The sequence below is a fragment of the Haliotis asinina genome, chromosome 4 (genome assembly GCF_037392515.1).
Source record: "Haliotis asinina isolate JCU_RB_2024 chromosome 4, JCU_Hal_asi_v2, whole genome shotgun sequence".
Classification (NCBI taxonomy): Eukaryota; Metazoa; Mollusca; class Gastropoda; order Lepetellida; family Haliotidae; genus Haliotis; species Haliotis asinina.
The window spans coordinates 67,929,368-67,952,105 of record NC_090283.1 but is presented as its reverse complement, the minus strand read 5'-3'; the positions used below and the strand labels follow the sequence as shown (position 1 = coordinate 67,952,105).

The following is a 22,738-nucleotide window of genomic DNA, read 5'->3' as shown; positions in this document are numbered from 1 at the left end:
ATTGTCGGACTACACAGACTATGTTATGTTTCACTTAATGCATGAAGGATGGTTGAATATAGAAAAGGTATTTTATGACACAATGTAAATATGTCTATATCTATTTCTCATACACATAAGGCTTATTATCTGCCATGTGGTGCCAAGGTATTGAAACGTAAGCCATTCACATCGAAACATAAGAATGAACCCTCTTGTTCTGTTTGTCAAACTTTAAGATATGAAATATATTAAGGGACATTACATAATATATAATAGGGCATTTATGTCTGAGGATAATATGCCCCACAATGAAAGGAACTGAGTGGAACTGACTATTAGTGTTTCCTGCAAAGTTTCTGTTACTGCAATGCTATTATTGTGTTAATGAGACACATCACTTGGAAAAGTACTGTGTGACTTAAAAGGGTTACACTGTTATTCTCCAGGCGTGTGCAAGGATACACATATAATTAAAAAGACTTCCTATGGACCCAGTTATCATCTTGCTACTCAGAATGTCATTGAACTGTCAGGCTTGAAGGATTACATGACGGTGGTGATGTAGTAAATGTGCCAAGGTTGTTACCTGTAATGATGTGGTTACCTGTGGTGATGTTGCAGGTATGCCTGGACTTGATGGCCTGCCTGGTATAAAGGGTGAACCTGGACAATCCACTGATGGTCTTCCTGGACTGAAGGGAGAACCTGGACTTCCTGGACGAGCTGGTCAGTTTTAATTGAAATATAATGCTTAAAGAAGTACTATGACCAATTTCAGAGTTAGACAATGTGTTGGTGTCACTAGTAAAACGTCTGAAACTGAAACATTGTTGTGGTGTCTTCAATAACTGAGACATTGTCAAGATGTCGCAAGTAACCTGTACGAAACTGAAAAATTTTGTCATGGTGTCTTCTTTGACTGTAGATGTGTTGGATCACAATGTCCTAGAAATTGGATTAGTCTGTTTTCTATTTGTGTTACAAAAGATCGTTGTCTGCAAGTTGTCAGGAGATATTACATGATGACATGTAAGAGATATTACAAGATGACATGGATGCTTGTTACTGACCCCAGGCCTGCCTGGAGAGCCTGGACCACGTGGTAATGATGGCCTGTCTGGATTGCCTGGTCTCAAGGGTGACCGTGGACAGCCTGGCTTCCCCGGAGAGCAGGGACGTGATGGCCTTCCTGGTCTAAGTGGATCTAAGGGTGAGTTTCTGTAGGGATTTAATTCTTATATAGGCAAGTATCAGTTTTGCTCTTTTTGTGTTTTCAGCATCTGTGTGAAATGTTTGTTTGGATTGACTTATATCATGTACATGTGCCAAAGTACCTAACAGGTTAGATTTATTAACTGGGCTTGATTTAACAAAACATACAGGCATCATTTCATTCAGCAGCAGATCGTGATCGTTTCTGGTTTCACATATTTGCCTAATGTTGGTATACTTAACACTATTTTGTGACATACTGTGAAACCAAATTGCATAACCTTTAGCAAGTCTTCATTCTGATTGACATTGTCTAACACAAATGTAACCATATTGAATCTTTCTGACTGACCTTTAATGCAGGTAACGCTGGCTTGCCTGGACTCCCTGGTATCTCTGGTGATAAGGGAGATAGTGGTCTTCCTGGTCTTCCTGGACTCCTGGGACCAAAGGGAGATCCTGGTCTGCCTGGTCTGCCTGGTCTGGATGGAGCACCAGGTAAGTTACTATGCTGCTTCAGATCTCTTCATCTGGGCAGTGGGGTTGCGTAGTGGTTAAAGCATTGGCCTGTTATGCTTACGACCTGGGTTCAAATACCCAAATGGGTACAATGTGTGAAGCCCATTTCTGGTGTCCCTTGCTGTGATGCTGCTTGAATATTGCCAAAAGCAGTGTAAGCCAAGCTCGGCCAAACTCATTCTGTTCACTTCTTGATTGAAGCTCTATGTTATCCCAAGTAAGCCAAGTTGTTTAGTCACTGGAGGTGAGGCCATTCTGCTGACATATTCTATACACTAAACCTTACAAATGTAAAGTAAATAAAATCTTGTTACTGAGTAGTGCTGATGACTGTTAAGTTAGCTTACTGTTTCCTGGTTTGATGCATGGACTGTTCTCTTTTAGGTCAACCTGGTGCCTTTGGTTTGAAGGGAGAGCCTGGTTTGCCCGGCGTTGTGAATTACGAACAACTTCCTAAAGGAGATAGAGGATTCAAGGGAGATCCTGGTCTTAATGGTCTCCCAGGCCTTTCCGGACCCAAGGGAGAACCTGGACGCCCTGGTAAGTGAGACCACTTTTTTTCTATGCCATAATCAAATGCGTGGTTAATAATAATTTTTGTGGACATCATATTAGCTTGATTGCACACACCAATAAAGACATGGCACTCAAATGACACACGTTTGTCAGCTTTTAAAATTTCAACAACATGAGTTGTCAAACTTGAGTTTGCCACGTGAAGGTGGCACAGCAGCATGGCACACCAAGACAACACAAAACGGAAGACAAAGCTGAAAAGTGACAATTCATATCATTTATATCGACCTGATTTTCAGGATCTCCTGGAGTACCTGGTGAACCTGGTCCAACTGGTCTGCCTGGATTCAAGGGAGAACGTGGTCCCCAAGGTCTGCGGGGTCTGGATGGTCTGCCTGGAACTGCAGGAACACCAGGTAATGACTGTTGAGTGAGTGAGTTGAGTTTTACACCGCACTCAGCAATATTCCAGCTATATGGCAGTAGTGTGGAAATAATCAGGTCTGGACCAGACAATCCAGTGATCAACAGCATGAGCATCAATCTGGACATTTGTGAACTGAAGACATGCGTCAACCAAATCAGTGGTGATAACCACTCTTATGACAAGCATATTCGCCTTTTGTGGCAAGATTGCTGAAGACCAATTCTACCCTGGATCTTCACAGGCCTATTTGAAACACTTTAGGAACTGGGAGAGCAGATGGGGAGGGGACAGTGTTCTCACATTAAAACAACACCAAGTAATCATTTCTGAAAATCTGATGTCTTAGTGATTAGAACCTTATGCCATTTCACCTATGCCATGTAAATATAAATACTAGCACTGGTATCACATACATTCCATGTGGTGGGGCGTTCAGTTGCTTACAGTACTCTCATTAAAACAGCACATAGGATCAGTAATTATGATTACATGACATAGGTGAGATGACAAAAGGCTCTAATCACTAGGACCTTGCAATGTCTGAAATGTTTACTTGGTTTTGTTGGGGTGTCACAGTCATGAATAGGTTTACTTGTTTTTTGTTGAATGGACTACTGTCCCTTTAAATATTCGTGTTCCTTAACTGTAAAGTAACTTTCATTCCGTAAAATAAGTGACTCTTTCATTAAAAGATGCAGAACTAAAACATACATTGGTTTAAATGGTGTCCCTTGAAATACAATATTTTTTAAATGGGTAAAAGCAAAAGCAGGCTGTATACCAATACCACTGACGACTTTCATAAATATGGTATTAGATATGGCCTACTTTAGTATTTTATACATTAATCACCCAGCACTAGCAAAATATTATCAAGCAAAGCACTTCTTTCCTAAGAATTCAATATCTGTGATGACCCTCTGGTTTTTGTGAGTCAAGCAAGGTTTAATGCTATTGTCACAGAGGTAATAGCATTGTTACATCATAACTGTAAATCACTTTGACGTCATAAGTACGGCACCATGCGATGCTATTACACAATGTGTAACAAGATTGTAAAATTATTAAATAGTTATATCTTCAGCGGGTGAGTAATAAATACTTTACTCTCTTGCCCAAAGGTCAGCGCGGTCCTAGTGGTTTGCCTGGTGACCGAGGTCTACCTGGACGTTCCCCACCCACTGGCTTCCTGCTTGTGCGACACTCCCAGTCTCAGCAAGTACCCAGCTGCCCAAGAGGTCAAGCCCAGATGTGGGATGGTTACAGCTTGCTGTATATTGAAGGAAATGAAAAGTCACACCACCAGGACCTAGGTGAGACAGACTGACATTTTCTGTTATATTCTCTTGTGAAGAAAGGGTTGTGTGATGTGAAGATGATTTGTTGGTTACAGTGTTCTGATACAGAGATAATGCTGTCGTATCAGCTGCCTTATGTAGTGTATAAAGATATGCTATATGTTAAAGGAAAGAGGAGTTGGGATGTCCCGACATCAGATTCCTGGAAACATGTTACTGAATATGATTGATTGAGTGAAACAAGTTTAATGATGTTCTCCACAACATTCCAGTTAAATGGGGGCAATCTGTAAATAATCAAGTCAAGTCTGGGCCAGACAGTTCAGTCATCTACCACATGAGTATAGATCTACATAAATAGGATACAGTGACGTGTCAACTGTGTCAACGATTCTCACCACCCGATTTTGTTACTAGCCTCAAGCATTTGTTACTGAAGATCAATTCTATCCTTCATGGATGTTCACAGATTGAATGTGGTTCAAAATGATATGTCCTTATCAATTGGGATGAAAACTGCGTGATAAATTCCATGTAAAATACGGTATTAACCGGTATTAATTTAGGTTATATATTTCCATGAATAGAATAAATAAGTTTTGGCCACAACATAGAAATAAATAAAGTGGTGAATAACATAATTACTGGGTCAAACACCCTCGATAATATTGTTTCTTTTATGCCTTACTGTTCTACACCCTCATTAATATTATATCATTTTCTGTTACTGTTCTATATTTTTATAGACAATATATCTCATGAATGAAAGATGCATGAATTTTGCACCTTTGTTGAGTGGTATAGTTGTTAGCATGCTGGCCTCTCATGCCAATGGTGCAGGTATAAATCCTCGCCAAAAATATGTGACCTGGGTTTCATACCGTGTTGTGCCCCTGTTCAAGGCACTTCATCCACATTGCTCTCAGTCCACCCAGCTGGTTGAAAATGGGTACCTGAGAAGAGTTTAGCGCTTAGAAGCAGCTTTGAAAGTGCAATTCTGTCAGGGCAATAATGTAATGCCAAAGAGCAGGATCTTGTTGGGATTCTAGGTGGAAAAATTATCATTATTATTATCATTATCTTTGATGTTTTAGTTTTGGATTTTAATCTCACTGCTATCTTGGTTTTCAGGATGGGCCGGCTCCTGCATGCCACGTTTCAGCACCATGCCTTTCTTGTTCTGTAACGTGGACAATGTCTGCAACTACGCTAGCAGAAACGACAGGTCCTACTGGCTTTCAACAACTGCTCCTATTCCCATGATGCCTGTAGCAGAGGGAGAAATCCGGCCATATATCAGTCGCTGTGTTGTATGCGATGCTCCCGCTAATGTGATCGCTGTCCACAGTCAAACACTGCAGATACCAGATTGTCCCAATGGATGGAATGGACTCTGGATAGGATACAGTTTTGCTATGGTAAGTTTGTGTAGATAGGAATACTATCAGTTTAGGTTTCTTCACTTCTAGCAGCTTACTATCTCTTATTTACAGTTGAAAAAAATTTGCATCAGAGGACCAGATCCGCAAAGTGTTTGTAATCCTTTGATGAATTGCGATAGCTTGTAACACTACAAATGCTTTGTGGATCTGGAGGTTAATATTAGCTTTATATGAATTTGTAAAGAGGTTAATCACTGACACAGTGCATATCTGCGTCAATTATTACAACAGTTTGCAGGGAGGTTGATCACTGACACAATGTACATCTGTTTCAAGTATTACGACAGTTTGGACAGTTTGCGGGGAGGTTGATCCCTGACGCAGAGTATATCTGTGTCAAGCATTACAGCAGTTTTCGGGGAGGTTGATCACTGATACAAGTGTATATCTGTATTATGACGGTTGATCACTGACACAACATATATCTCTGTCAAGCATTATGACAGTTGATCACTGACACAATGTATATCTCTCATTCCAGCATACAGCAGCAGGCCCTGGTGGTGGTGGCCAGTCTCTCTCCAGCCCTGGCAGTTGTCTTGAAGACTTCCGAGCCACTCCATTCATTGAATGTAATGGTGCTCGTGGCACATGTCATTACTTTGCTAATAAATACAGCTTCTGGCTCACTACTATAGAAATGAATGAACAATTTAGTTCACCACGTTCACAAACACTTAAAGCAGGAAACCTCCGGACTAGAGTTAGTAGATGTCAAGTTTGCATCAAAAATGTGTGAGATGGTCATAATTTGGTCTCTTGTTCATAGTATTGTAAAACTTGTAGGCGATATTGATGAGGTAAGAAAAGGGAATTTTTGTCTTTTGTCCTAAAGGCAGGAAAAATGTGATGTTTTTGTTTTTACTATTATGGAAGTCAATTTTGATGTCTATAATTTTATAACTGACTACCAGGGCAAGCCAACTCGTGCCTTATAACTGATTCAATGGTGCTATGTTTTCTGCGAAGATGTGAGAGTTTCATGCTCAAGTTTACTCTATTTTCTATTATCGCATAAGAAACCTATTTACGTCCGGGATCGCCAAAATAACTCTTTACTTGACAAGGCACAAACTTAGTGTGACAGAGAGATTGGACAGGAAAGCAGCGCAAAGCACCTAAGGATCAGAAAATCATTACATGAACAATGAAATTGCTGATGCTCAAACTATCTAAAGGTACAAAAGAAGTTGGTCAGAAAAATAGCAATAACAATGTGCTTTGTCAAGTAGAGAGTTCCTATGATCCCAGCAACTGTGATTATAAAATATGTCACTGCCATCAATCATGTATTTCTGGATTGTAGTTCCTTTGTTTGCAGCATTTGTGATGTATTGTCAATACAGCCAAATAATAGTTATGTATTTTATACCCTTCTTATGCCTTTTGAAATGAATTCTGGCCAAACTGTTTAAGATATTTTTCGTCAATGGTTTTCATTTTCTGAACAGTTATAACAGAAATCAAGAGTTTTGATAGTAACACAGGATCTCAAAATTCCATTTGACTGATTTCTGTTCACCTCAGAAGCATTCTTCTAGCATAGAATACTCATGTATATAGATGACGTTTGTATGCTGGTCTTGTATGGTCATTTCTATTGTATAGTACCGACTGACACTCTTGTCTCTTTCTCTCCTAGTCATAGTGTTTCGTAAGTGCCAAATTTCTACCATCACAACCTCTCTGCTCTAGTAGTTAATCTAGAGGTAAAAGGCATAATGTGCAATGTTCGAAAATCAACAATTGATGAATATATGAACAAACATTTAATAAGAACAATAAAGTCTTTTACACAAATACTGCTTGGTGTTGGATTCACTGGTATACTGAATAGATGCAAAAGCACTAGGGCTGCAACGATTCACTGATCCAGTTTGATTCATTTGGACCCTTGATTTGATCATTTTTGATTCAGTTACTCATACAAGTAAAACCATCAGATTTCATTTAATTCAGAATCAGAGTTGGCTTTTTTAGCCTGAAATCCATCATTAACTTGGCAATGTCTACTAACAACAATTAGCACGGCCTCAAACAATCATGTTTCATTTTGCCTTATTTCAGTGCTCAAAACTGCTTGCGCTGGAGCCAAAATTAGGTTCTGTCTGTGTGGAAATAATTTAAATAGGTATTCAAATATCAAATCAAAATTGTGATAATTATGGAAACAAAGGTGTCAGATTTGATTTTTGATGAATCAATGCAGCCCTAAAGAGCACTGGGGCGAAGTTGCTGTAACAAGGCCCATGTTCTAGCTTTTCCACTGCGTGTTGGAGGAAAGCTTAGAGTGATACTGATCTCCGACTTATGCAAAGTTGGTAGAGTCAGCAGTATGTGACCCGCTTTCAGTTTGTATCTTTTACAGATGCAGTATGAACTTGTCTTTAGGTCTGTTCAGCTGGTATGTTCTACTGAGGCTACAGATACTGTACTTTTTGGTTGAATCCCATCCGAGATTCAAACCCGCACCCTCAGAGTCAGGCACCTAATCGCAAGCACTCAAAAGTCAGCTACCTAGCCCGCTCAGCCACCATGACTTCCGCTGCGACTAGTACTAAAATTTAAACAACCACTGGTAAAAATAATCATGTTTGAACCAACACAATTCCCTAATTCCAAATTATTAAAAATAATATAACATTACAAAATTTATCTTTATTTTATTATATATTACATCATTTAGTTATTTTCATATTTCAATAATTTACCTATCCCCACTTTTCTCAAAATCATTGCTACCGGTACTTTTGAAACTTAAATTAAATAGCCAGTTTTCACTTGGATGTTCCATCAAATGTGCGATTGAATGTTTACATTGTATAGTGACAAGATGTGGACAGATGACACAATATCTATATCAAATGCTGTATCATCGACCATTCCACTTTGGTGCCTTATTCTAACTTCAAAAGATAAGGTTTGGTAAGGTTTATAGTTGGCCCATGGATACTTGAAACATATTTCATTCACCAAAAGTGATTATAGATTAGTAAAATAGCTAATAGCTGTTGATATAAATGCAACAAATGTTACATAATAAACAGCATGATAAGAGAGCAAGCAGCCTGCATATAATATTTACCCATTAAATGTGCAACTGAATGTTTACTGAATGTCATGGCGACATGATTTGGACAGATGAAGAAATAATGCAATGCATCTTTAGAGGGTTTTCGGCTGGAACAGGATAGATGTAGAGATGTGCTGTGACAGTGTAGCCTAGCTAAGTCAGAATCTCCACTTTTTGATATATGAACATGTCTGGAAAAGAAGTGGCTTAGCGAGGCCAGTATCTGACCCTTTTGATGAAAGAACAAGGGTGGGGAAGAAGGGGCCAAGCTAAGCCAGAATCTCCCCCTTTTGATATCAAGAGCACGGGTGGGAAAGAAGTATCCTAGCTTGGTCAGAATCTGCCCACTCTGATATAACAGCAAAGGTGGAGGAGAAGTGGCCCAGTCAGGCCCGAATCTCCCTCTTTTGATATAAGAACAATGGTGATGAAGAAGTAGCCTAACTAGGCCAGACTTTCCTCCTTTTCATAGGAAACAGAACAAAACTTTATCCAGGGTAAGAATAATTTAGGCCAAAATTTCCCGAATCTGAGTCCAGAAAGTTTAGACTGGGGAAGAAATGGGCTGCTACACTGCTACACCAGTTTACAGTGTTCCCAGAAATTATTGAGAAAATCTTTGTTTTTTTTCTAATGATGCTAAGATTGGAAAAAGGGCTTTCACTATGCACTAAGCATACTAAATAAGGGAGACAACTCTTGAAGGCTTAGAAGGCAGCTCATTACGTCAAGAGTTATCTCCCTTGTCTGAGCAGACGGCTTCCTGTGTTGACATGGCAGAATTTACAGCAAGAGAGAAAAGAATGCTCATTCTAGATGATTTTGAAAGGGGTGAGGCTGATGCTAAAGTGTTAGCTTGTAGACATGGTATTCCTCTGTCTACAGTATATAGAACTTTGAAGAATATTCAAACAGGAACCGGGATAGAGCACAAAGCAGGGGCAGGTCGGCCTAGGAAATTCAGTGTTGTGGATCGCCGAAGACTTGGGCAGATTGTGAGTAGGGGCAAATTGAAAAGTGTTGAGAACATCAGAAATGAAATGATTAGCAGAGGAAGTCCTCAGGTATGCAATGAAACAGTTAGGCAGGAATTACAGAGACTTAATTGGGTGAAAAAACGTGGAATTCCCTCGCCGTTGATGAAAGATGCACAAAAGGAAAAACGTTTAAACTGGTGTCGGGCTCATGAAAATCAAGATTGGGATAATGTTTTCTTTTCGGATGAAAGTTCCGTTTGGCTTTTCCCTAATTGTGTGAAAATTTGGACCAAAGATATTGTCAAACCTATCTACCAGCGACCAAAACATAGCCCGAAGTTTCACATGTGGGGTGGCATATCGGCTCGCGGAGTGACGCCATTGTGTGTTTTCACGGGAAACTTGACAAAAGAAAGATACGTTGACATTCTAAATGGTCACCTTCTTCCGACAGAACAAACATTGTATGAAGATGATTGGATTTTCCAGCATGATAATGACCCAAAACACACTGCGCGCTACACAAAACAGTGGTTGTCGGGCGAAAATGTTCAAGTTTTAGACTGGCCCAGTTACAGCCCAGACCTAAACCCAACTGAGAATGTGTGGGGAGTCATGAAGGACAGAATAAACCAAAAGGGACTGAGAAATATTGAAGATATGAAGGCCGAGGTGGTCCAATATTGGGATACCCTGTCACACGATTACCTACAAACTTTGATGGGTAGTGTGCCTAGGCGTATTCAGGCATGCATTGCTGAGCGAGGAGGTCTAACAAAGTACTAAAACAAGACTGAGACTGTAAAAAGATGATGTTTTAACATGTTTATGTAAGTAAAACGCCAGTAGTTAATAAACGTAATGAGTTACATGACGCAACATGATTCTCAATAATTTCTGGGAATACTATAAGTAAAGCGTTCCAAAAGCATCCCAAGAGACTGGTCTCACTTTGAGGAGTGACTGGTCTAATTAACCTCAAATACATTCAACAACAAATCATGTCCAATTACCTATTTTTGAATTTGTGATTAGCACTGTTATGCCCTATTTATCTGATAGAGAAAGAACAAACAATGAATAATAAAGGGTCATGATATGAGTCATAACGATTTTATCAACTGATAAATAAAATGAAAGTTAGCTGGAAATTGATGTTTATTGGGACAGATAAACAGGGCTCAGGTGAACAAGTTGGATCTCCCATACAGACCCTGGCAAAAAAGTTAGGCATTTCCATTGAATTTCAGTGTAGTATAAACAATGTTCATGAATTTAATTTTCTTACGATCCAAGACAAATTTTGCAGATTTATGAGGAATCATCTTACCATCAATAATGGGTCTGTATCAGTATCTTGTGAAACTCCAGTCCATAGTTTTCATGTCGATTTCCAAAAAGTCCCAATTCTCTCCAGTCAGTTTCATATCAGAATCAGTTTTCATTTGGCGCGTTTTTTGTCATTTCACCTTTCCATGTTGACTCGCTTTTCCCTTTTTCTGTTGAACGAGAGTCATGTTCTCTGATTCGCAAAGCCACCTTACGTTCGCCTGAAACTGTTGCTAAACGAAAACATGACGTCATATGCATGGTAGTTGTGACGCGATGAGCGTTCCATATCGTTGCGTACTAAATCCCACTGACCTATCAGACAGTAGCATAGGTCCCACTGCATATCAGTTAATTAATGAATAACAGCACTGTGTAGAGTTCCCGGCGTGATGAATTCAGTGGATAAAATCTCCTACTCATGTCAAGTGCCATTAAAAAAACCGCAAGCGTGAAACAAGTACTATCCCAGGGGATACGTGTTTGCAAACATGGCCACGCTGTTCTACATCAGCTGACGATGTAGTCAGCATGGAGAAACATTGGTGACAACTGTTAACATTATCAAAGCAACAGTTTGATATTCTTACATTTGATATCCAGTGGGCCCGTAGTTCATACTTTCACGAGTTTGGGCAACACTTAAAATAAATGCATGTGCTGAGATAGTTGCCAAATCATTAAAATGTCTGGTAAATGGCGTCGGTTTCCATATTGTTTCTTGTAGACCTGTGTTTCTCGGGTGCCGCTTTCGGTATTCCGACCAACGTTTGAAGTCTACAAACCTGAAAGATGGTTTAGCCAGAAATATTTCCGAATTCGTTCATCATTCCATTGTGTCGTTCTGTGTAGATCTGAATTTACACTTGGTTAGATCTTGGTTTTAAAAGGACCCGCAAACTTGAAACAGACGCGACGTCTGACTGCTAGGTTGAGAGTTGCTTCCCTCTCATAAAGGGAACTAACTCTGACAGGCGGATCGACGGAGTGCATCAAAAGAATGTTTGTTATCAATTGATTATTGGCCTATATGTAGTAGTCTTAGGAAATGTGTAAGTTGGAACTATACTGTTGTCAAAACCTGAGAAACAAATCACCGACATTCTGACGTAATATGCATCAGAGCGCACATTCGAGATTTCAAATATACACACGTGGGATACAGGCCTCAGGTTACTGCTGTTCTTGTAACTTGTGCTGTTCTTGTGCTTTTCTTGTGCTTTTGTGTTTTAAATCTTGTTGTTCTTTATCCCCAAATCACATCTTGCTCACGCCCAAAGGAAATACGCTTTCTGGAGACTGATGATGTTTTCTAATTTTAATATTTATTATAGGACCTTTAATCAAAATGTTATGTCGAGCTTGTGTGTCTACAGTTTATTTCTATGAATAAAAACGAGTTTGGAAGAAATCAATTTCATATAATAGGTCAGGAGAGTTCTTCATCAACACTGATGTTAAACTGAAGCAACATACCTGAAATATTTCCTGAATATTCGACTATGACTTTGATTACTTTTGCCATTGCTAAATAATATATAATTTAAACACCTGAACTGAACGATATTTACCCTAAGTTACCTCGTGATTAGAGTTACACTTCAAAATATAAATGCTCGTATAAAGATATTTGTTAAGAAATGCATGTTACAATCTTGTAAACATTGCCAGCTTCACAGCAGGATGTTTTGTCACATAGCACAAAAATAGTTGTTCCAAAAATGATTCTAAAAGCTTTGAGAATTTTGTATTTAGGCTCGGAAGGTTTAATAAAACATCTGAATTTGAACACATGGAACATGCCGTGAATACTAACTGTACCACGCAAGGTAGTAACCGATGATACACATCAAGAGTATCGGAACGGTAAAACACAAGTGTAATACCAAACGTAACATACAGAGATCATATATTAAGAACACCACACGGTATAAAACGAATGCAACATGCCGTGAATATGCAAACAAGGTGAAACTGCATTCTCAGGATATAAAAAGCAAATGAACATACTTAAAAATACGAACTACACCAAAGACGTAAACAATATGTCGATTTTACCTCGTGTTTACGAACTATACACAGCATGATGAATTACAGATGGAACACAATTACACAGACGGACTAAAGTAGGTAAGATACATACCAAATGAAACATACCTACAGTATACAAGCCATACTGAATATGATATATTGTCTGATCAATGTAAAGTACGGTCACAAAGCGTGACAGGGTAAAAACCATGTTATTTTAGAATCCGATACTTGTATATAGGGCTAAACGTTGTCTTTTCGTCTAGAGCTTAAAAATGATATTTACATGGTCTGAAGTACAACGATGTTGTATTTAATTTAGAAATGACCTCTCGACTAGTAGTAACCTGTCAGTACATTGTGCCACAGTAGATTATCCTTGTTGCACTGACGTAAAGTTGGGACGGGGGTTCGGTCTCTAATCGCTTACATCTCTCTTCGCTGACTAATTAGGTGAAACATGCATCCTGACTCTCATAATGAAACCACCTGACCAGGGCTACTGTGACCTTGTTGTTTTATGAATATTTAGTGGAGTAGGAAGATACGTATATCCTATAAGAATTCCATTATTTATTTAAAAAAGCATTGGCGATAGTGGTGACAATTTCAAAAATGGCCTAACATGTCAAAATATAACCAACATGTTTATCAAGTTTTTATTTCCAAGAGGTACATGTTAGCTTGCTGGCCGTGTGCAAAGGCAATAAATTTACATGATTTGATTTTAGCATTTTTTTCTATCTGACTTTTGATCTGGTGAAAGTTTGGTTTAACGTAAATATAGTGTCAATAGTGTAAATATTCCTCTTTACTGTTAGGCAGATAATGTTTACAGCGTTGCTATCCCAGAAGACTGTCGCTATTACCTTCTGCACTGATCTGGAGGCTTTGAACATTTTGGTCCTGGCAGAAGTGACATGTTTCCATTCCATGGATTCTTGTTTGCTCTCAGGGTCATAGTGGTGGATCCAGGTTTCAATACAGGTTACTAGCCTAAATTGAAAATCTTCTGGATTCTTGTATCTGGTTAGCATGGAGTTGCTTATGGTGACCCTTGTTTGCTTCATTTCATCTGTAAGCATTCTTGGCACCCATCTTGCGCGCACCTTAGACACGACGAGATCTTCATTAAGAATTGTCTCGATGGATCCGTGTGAAATGCCTGTGGTCTCCTCTAACTCGTTCAATGGATAGTCAACTTCTTTCCTGCAATGGGTGTGAGGTTTCGGTGTAGGTACTAACACTGTTACTGAGCAAGTGATAGATAGAGTTGTAATATGGAGAATATATACATAGCTACACATACAATTGACAAGGATGGTGTACAATGTTTACGTCAGTGCACGAAGCTCTCAAACAGCCTGACAAGCTTCCGCTTAACACATCCACAAAACCAAGTTCTGTGGATAGTCAACTTCTTTCCTGCAATGGGTGTGAGGTTTCGGTGTAGGTACTAACACTGTTACTGAGCAAGTGATAGATAGAGTTGTAATATGGAGAATATATACATAGCTACACATACAATTGACAAGGATGGTGTACAATGTTTACGTCAGTGCACGAAGCTCTCAAACAGCCTGACAAGCTTCCGCTTAACACATCCACAAAACCAAGTTCTGTGGATAGTCAACTTCTTTCCTGCACTGGTTGTGAGGTTTCGGTGTAGGTACTAACACCGTCATCGAGCAAGTGATAGATAGAGTTGTAATATGGAGAATATATACATAGCTACATATACAATTGACAAGGATGGTGTACAATGTTTACGTCAGTGCACGAAGCTCTCAAACAGCCTGACAAGCTTCCGCTTAACACATCCACATAACCAAGTTCTATGGATAATCAACCTCTTTCCTGCAATGGGTGCGAAGTTTCGGTACAGGTACTAACACCGTTAGTGAACAGTTGATACATAGAGTTTTAACATGGGGAATATATACATAGCTGTAAGTGTGTATGTACAATTGACAAGGTTGATGTACATTGTCTGTTGAATACATCCACTGATAATACGACACATCATAGAACGAGATCGTCTTCCACATACCAGTACACATTCGACACGCCCATAGCAACCAAATTCATCAAGTCCATGCCAACTGCCCCACTTCTGTTAGTTGGCCAAAATATTCCTTTCCACTCAAACCTCAATCGTGAACACCCAGCTGGACTGTACCACCATGACGCGTTCATGGTGCTGGCACAACCGTTAATGTCATTGTCAAAAGTACCAAAACTGGCTCCGTTGAGATTCTTGGAGTCATCGCCCGAGCCGGCCAAACCATCCAGATATTCCCTGTTTCTGGTAGTAACAGAATAGTTCCAGTGTAATGCATAGCCTTCCTCCCCGGAATCCACCCGAACGTTTTTATACCAGACTGAACCATAATTTACATCACGATCCCACAAAACAACATGCATGTCATACATGCCCTGTCTGGTTAACTGGTGGAGGTTTTCAAGGCCGATAAAGTAAAAGTCCGGGACATATGTTGGCGTACCCTTTTTCATTTGCCTCCATGTCACATTAAAATTAGAAGGATTGGTGAAATGGACATCAAGCACGTGCATATACCTTGACACTTCGGCATAACATGTCCATTCAAAGACATAGTCCGATCCAAAAGGCTGCATCAGGTAATTAACACCTCCACCCGGCGTTTCTTTGCAATCTGCAGTGTGAAAGAGAAAAATGTAGCAATGTGGCAACAAAAGCCATAATGTGGTAAGAAAAGATCCTCAACGACAAGGGGTGACAAGGTACGCTCACACCACGATACGGTACGTATTGCAGTTCAAGGCCTGCTGTTCGGTCCGTTTCTGTTCGGCATATGATCATGATAGGAAAAAATGAAAGCGTTAAACCTTACATTGTTCAATAACATGGAAAAATATAACAATGATCTTAGTTTGAATAAACAAAACTATTATATTATTATTAGAAAGAAATGACGTTAAGAAAACCCAAGTACCATTTTTATTATTACATTACCTCTGCCGAACCAAAGGCAAGATACCACGGCACTAATAATACCTCGAAAACCGCTTCACCATATCAAGAACCTGGGTTAGAAATGGTCTTCAGCAACCCATGCTTGTAACGGGGTGGGATGGTCATGCTCTTGATTGGCACATGCCATCGTGTGCCAATTGCGTAGGTCGGTGCTCATGCTGTTGACCACTGGATTGTATGGTTCAGACCCGATTATTTCCAAACCGCTGCCATATGGCTAGAATATTGCTGACTGCAGCGTTACTCAACTGACCAACCTTATCCTCAGGGCGTTTATAGCAGGGGCGAATCTACCATTATCCAAAAAAGCCCGGGGTCACACAAGATTGTTGCTAAAATGGTTGGGCAAGCCACCAATACTATCTGAATGCAAAGCTTTGCAAACTATCGGGTTTACACGGAAAAATTGGCTTGATGTGCGTCTCGTGGCTCTGTACTTTACCATGAGCTTACGAATGGCATAGTACTCAGAACGTTTCGTGGGTAGGATCCATGGGTATTGCTCAAAGAGGGGCAAAGCTAAGCATCCTCATTGGGCGAGACATTGGCAATACTTCATTGGCACTGATTCCACATGTAACTGGTTATCGTTTACAAATTACTGAAGTCTTTGCGGAAGGATCGATTGTATGTCAAATGTTGTGGCATATGGACACCAAAGGCTAGAACGAGAGTTAAACCCTTCCTTCAGTCAAATATCAAAAAGGAAAAGGTATTGGAGAAACTCCGCGTAATTACATCTGTACCCGATGTCTGTATATGTGTACATCTGCATTTGTGTACTACCAACCTCGGCAACGTCTCTGGCAATAGAATCCTACAAATCCCTCAGCGCAATGGCAACTCCTGTTCTGTGGGTGGAACACAGGTCCATTTTCGCAGGGATTTGTCTGTGGAAATGAAAGGTGTACAGCCTCTGAATATGTGTACAGGTTAATGCGAGAGGGAGGGATTTGAGTTAGGTTTTTTAGTTTTACACCGCTTTTAGTAATATTTCGGACATGCCAAGGCGGGAGCCACCAGAAACGGGCTTCAGATATTACATCAATATGGGGTATCGAACCCGGGCCATAGGCGTGATGAGCGAAAGCTTTAACCACTAGCCTACCACTGATGGAAGGAGTACATATAAGTACCAGTCACTATGATCAATACATGGCACGTTTTATGGATAGCAACTTATATTTGTAATTCTTTACACGATGGTTAAGAATACGGCTTGACGTAAAACGTGCCATGCAAACGATCATTCGTCGCCAACTCGTGAGATTCCGGAGCAAGCCGAGTCTTCATGGCGTTTACGGAAAGGGTCGAGAGGTGATGAATGAAGTGGAAAGTGATTGATCGATAGCAACGACAATGAAGGGACACAACTCGTTAAAGAAGCAGCTGACTCACACCTTGAAACTTTCTGGATCAATGTGGAATCAAGAAACTAATGCTAGTGGGGCCATACCATACATCAAATAAATCACAAAAAGTGTTTACAAACGTTCAGTGCACATGACTACATGTCTAAACTTGACATTACTATGTGTACATTTGTAAGTGATAATGATACATGCACACGTTAATATTTTCACAGTTGCGAGAGTCTGGAAAGGCAAACGCTATATATTATAGGTTCCACTGCACTAAATCAGAATCACTTGCTACTTGAACGAGTTTCGTATGAAGAGAGACCGGTCCTGGGGTAGAACAGGCCCTCAGCAACCAATGCTTGTCATGAAAGGCGACTCAGCTTGTCGTAAGAGGCGACTAACGGGATCGGGTGGTCAGACTCGCTCACTTGGTTGGCACATGTCATCGGTTCACAATTGCGCAGATCGATGCTCATGCTGCTGATCATTGGATTGTCTGGTCCAGACTGTATTATTTACAGACCGCCGACTTTCATTCCTATGACTTGTGTGTATGGTATGGCTGTTAATACCCTTGATAATTTTTTTAAAAAAATATGAGGTTACTATAGAAGTCTATGGGAAAACATTTGGTGTAACGTATAGGCGATTATGTTATACATACAGAACGTACGTCAGTTCAAAAGAATACCCAGTCGTGACTATCCTCAGAACCACATTTTGAAGTGATGAAAACATGCCTGTGAAAAAGTACATAAATGGATAACTGAAAATGAGTGATGACACCAGGTGTTCGGGGATAGACATTTATCAAGCAGACTTACTATTGCCGTAAGTTTACAGTCTACATTGGTGTCCAGCCCAGAACAGCTTTCCTGTGTGTAGACCCGACTCAGATGACACGTGTAACCACTTGTAACCTTGCAGTAGGAGGCAGACATTCCGGATGATTCAGGCAGACTACTGAAAACTCGATCTGGCTTCGTGCTTGCTTGTGTGTCACAATGTTGCTGTTTGTTTTTGATGACGGGCAATTCATGAAATAAGCACGTCTTCTTTCAGCAAGGATACATCCAGAATACATATGTATCAGCAGGCAGACCAGGAATTGCTTCATCGCTCCCACTGCCAGTCTTTCCCTATGTGAGTTCTTGAAAGAAAATAAAGAAAATTCTTTTGATGCTGATGGAGGTGGTGAAATGGATACAGTTTCAGTATTGCTTATCCAGTTTTTAGGATTCTTGTGTACGTTTTAAGCAGCTTCGGAAGCTTACAATTTGAGTATACACGTTTCTTCAATTCACTCGCATATTCGGACATAACATGACTTTAGAGATTATAGAATGATATGAGCAAATTATTCAAGAGGATACACATTGTTTGAAACATCTGGGATGTTCTCCCTTCGTCATATTTCTGCCTTGCTATTGCTAACTAAGATTTTTTTAGAAAGGCGCGGTGTGCGCACGCACACACACGCTCATACCTCTGGTTCCACCTATGCCAACCCTATCAGCTTTTGAAGTCGATCATATCATGAGAAAGAATCTGTGCAGAACTAATACATAGTTAAAATGGTGTTAGCGTCCTAAGGTGACTTAATCTTCTAAATATTAGAAAGTCTCAAATTCAGACTTTTTTTTGCAGACGGTTTTGCAGTTGAGTGGTCCTGAGCTGTAAAACTACCGTTTCATGTTCAAGATAACGTTTACCTCAACGTTCTTCGTGGGCGTAACTGTAGATTGCCGCTGGGCATCCTGCACAAGAATACCCGTTACAGGCAGAGCTGAGATATGACGTCCAACTAGCCCTCCACGTTGACACAATACAGCCTGGGTGTTGCCATAACAAACTCACTTGTTTATTGCACGTACAACTTAGGGTTTCCCTCCTTTACTTTAACTTTATTCCCGGCGAAGTATTCAAGATTCTGATCAAACTTTTCCCAAAGAAGTAGTGACCGAGTGAGTTTGGTTTTACTAAGCTTTTAGCAATATACCAGCAATATCATGGCGGGGAACACCAGGACTGGGCCTCACACATTGTATCCACGTGGGGACTCGTACCCGGGTCTTTCGCTTGACGATCCACTAGGCTACCCTACCCACGAAGTAAAGTTAACACTATGAGGGTGGCACTGTTTGATGTTCATTATCATAGAACTGAAAACACTCCGCATGGTTTTGTGGTATTTCGAAGGAGCGTTACCTTCGTTCCTTCCGTAGTGTGATTTAATACATGTAGTCCAATTGTGCTGGGTCATACTGGGGCTTGTCAACTGAATCACAATAGCAGCTTGGCCGGCCTTCTGCTGATCCTCCGCTCTAGTTCACATTCTAAACTGTCACAATTTTGTGTAAATATACACAACACAGTCAATATTTCGACAAGTACTATCCAAGTCATAATTTCAGAATCCCAATGAAGAAGAACAGTCAAATATCCGTATCAAAATTCAGAGAGGTCAGCAAGGTATACGCCATAGAAATTAGCAACCTCTGGGGGCGCTCCACTATCAAAATCCATGCAGGATGATTAGCCTTGAACAGTCTCCCGCAGAACCTCAGAGACTACATATCTTCAAATCCAGCCTATAAACACACTTGTTCAAGACAGCCTTTTCAAATATGGTTCTTTCCTTCAATCTCATCTCTGTTTTGTGCGCTCTGACCATGGATACATTACAAATGTTCCATCATCATTATTAATGTATCTGTATGTCTTCCATACTCATGAAGCTACCAAACACGTATTGCCCGTCACTCCTACAGCATGTTTTACGTTCACCAATCCTCCCGGTGTGTTTACATGGGCAAGACTGAGTACGAACATCGTTTGGTTAAAGGTCGCATGGAGTAAAAAAATCAAATATAATCAAAACACAGTTATCACTTATTCATGATGTATAAAATACATTGCTGATTAAGAAAAAACCCCAAATAAACAGAATAATACGCGTATAATCGCAGATCAAATGTGAAATATTTTGTACTTGGATTTACCTCCATCGAAACGAAGCAGCCGCGATACCGCACTCAGTCAGAGTCGGGTGATGTGCACTGAAGTGTAACGAAGCCTTCTCATTGGCTACTGGTTCATTTGAATATGTTTAGCTGGCTCCTTGTTTATGGCTTATAAGCCCGATAGGTTTTTATTTCAATTGCATGTGGTCAATAATTAAAGTTGTGCATTGCATATTGTCATTATCAAACAGGCAAGCAGGTATATAGGTGTCAATAAACCAGACATTGAGTTTTCTCTGTGACTGCATATCACAATCAACATGTATTTCCTTTTAAATTTTATGTAACGAGTAGATTATTTACTTGCTTGTGTATACAACCTAGATTAGACTACTGCTCACGACCTCATATTTCGGGCAGGCACTCTGTTTCAAGTTCAGCGAACCTATCCACTTCGCATGCGTTATGAGCCTCATCGTATCTGTTGAAACCACTTTTTTAGTGAATCTTTTGAACTCCGATTTCGCGGGATTTATATTATCGCGCTTTTTTCAACTTTACAGGTTGAATTGGCATTCTTGGTGATCTGTTTCCGTAAGTGCACACCGAAAGGTATAAGAATCAACAAAGTTGTGTTCTACATTGCTTGTGACCTTTAACGACTGCGGAACACTCACAGTTCGCGGGTATAAGGTCTGCAGTCTCTACAGGACAACTGATACTGAATAAGACATCCTGAAAGGATAATAGGAATATCAAAACTCAACCCACAGTTCAAGATGTGCTCTGGTTCCCGTGGTGGTGTACGGAACTTTGCTCACCACAATTCCTACTGGGGAGGATCTTTGCCAACGATAATAATACAACATTACATAGAATATGAAAGCATTATTTCAGTAAACGACACAGAAAAATGATTACACAGTGCCATTTAGAAAGTGTCACATGTAACACATGTTATATTTGGGATTTCACCTTCTTAGTAAAGTACAAATTCTAGTACTTTTTTAGTTGAGTCCCATTCAGGATTTGAACCCACGCCCTTAGAGTCTTATCGCCAGCACACTATAAATTACCACGTGCTCGCGAGTTTGATCGATATGGAGGTTTATCATGTGTCCGAGCTAAATATCAAACAAGAACACACGGTAAAGAATTTATCTCGACGAGCACCCTCACTAAATGCTTTTAATCTGGGCTGAAAGAATGAGACATTCAGAATGGTGGCCGACTGTGTCTGTATACCATTTTTTATTTGTGAACGATGATGTTTTGGTTCATACAACAACATTCAGCACAAAACGTTCTGTGTAGTACCGTGCGACAGCTCTAGACTGAAATAAAGTATTGATACAATTTTAGAAATTAAACGCTAGCTGAAACGGCGATGTCTTATATGTGTTGAACGGTCACGTCACCTCGTGCAGACATTCCACATTAGAAATGGTGCAATCAAATGTTGGAAACCCACTCTGTTATTCGTTGTCAAATATTTGTATATTAATTAACTCTCAAATAGTACATAACAACGTAAGCAACTGCTACTCTGTTAACTTCCATCGACTTGGGGGTTACCCGAGATTAGGTCAGCATGACCTGTATTGGAATGACGACAGTCTCATTAGACCTATAATAGAGAGGTGCGTTACTGTAGACATGTGGATATTCTACGTCAGGTAAACACACAGCTCTAGTGAATGTGGGGACTGTTTCTGGTACACTGCTACAGAAGTGACATTTGTGTTCTAGAAGTTGCCGTATTTCTGTTGCTGTGCCCTCTCAGGTGGAAGAAAACGCTTAGGTCATGATCACCGCTTGAAAGTGATATGGAGGACTGCGGGAAAAGGCAAGAGAGAAAGTCGTTTGGGGTCGTTAGTATCGCGAGAGGGAGAGTAGAAGATGGGCAAAGAGGATGTGAATTTACGCTAGTTTATTCTGGATGGCTTGTCCCACACTTTCTTCCCCAGAATCGCCAACTGATAAACAGAGAGACACAATAACTAAACACTCTTGTGGAAGGTGACGGCCATAATATTGAGCCGAGTCGAGGTGACACCTCGACAATACTGTGGCCCCAGTGACACGGATTGAGTGACATTTGCAACTCTTGCTTGGTGATTACATGGGTTTCTGGAAAGTATTGGCTCCAACGGGTACGTTGCAATCTAACTGGAACCAAATGTGCGTCATAGTGTAGTGTATATTTACAAACAATACAAACAAGGGAGATAACCCGTGACGGTATGATGTTACAAGGGGCCCGCGTGGTCCAGTTTGACATAGAAAATTATACCTAAGGCACGTGTCCTGTTTTTGACCGATGGGTAGCCAACCCGCTCAGCCACAGCGACTTCCCCCCAAAAAAAAAGGGTAGTCTAGATAAGATAAGAATGTATAACATATGTTACATATGACCACTTTCTAAATGGCATTGTGTAATCGTAGCGTTCGGTCGTTGGAGCCATACCAATAACACTCATCAGAGGGCTACACAAAGTCCGAAATCCAGACTATCAGCTGTCCGACGTTAATTTTGGTGGAAGTCGCGGAGACTGAGAGGGTTAGATGGCTGTAACACTGTGCTTATAATAT

The 22,738-nt window shown here is 40.2% G+C and overlaps 1 protein-coding gene across 1 annotated transcript in view; it reads left to right on the top strand.

Moving 5' to 3' along the window:
- Positions 1 to 7,196, top strand: part of LOC137281811 (collagen alpha-2(IV) chain-like) — a 72,257-nt gene extending 65,061 nt beyond the window's left edge. The window contains exons 35-42 of the mRNA XM_067813430.1: positions 604 to 708; positions 1,058 to 1,192; positions 1,558 to 1,692; positions 2,098 to 2,253; positions 2,529 to 2,645; positions 3,778 to 3,969; positions 5,086 to 5,372; positions 5,878 to 7,196. Coding sequence (XP_067669531.1) covers positions 604 to 708; positions 1,058 to 1,192; positions 1,558 to 1,692; positions 2,098 to 2,253; positions 2,529 to 2,645; positions 3,778 to 3,969; positions 5,086 to 5,372; positions 5,878 to 6,135 — 1,385 coding nt within the window. The 3' untranslated portion in view covers positions 6,136 to 7,196. The remainder of the gene's footprint in view (positions 1 to 603; positions 709 to 1,057; positions 1,193 to 1,557; positions 1,693 to 2,097; positions 2,254 to 2,528; positions 2,646 to 3,777; positions 3,970 to 5,085; positions 5,373 to 5,877) is intronic.
- The last annotated feature ends 15,542 nt before the right edge of the window (positions 7,197 to 22,738 follow it).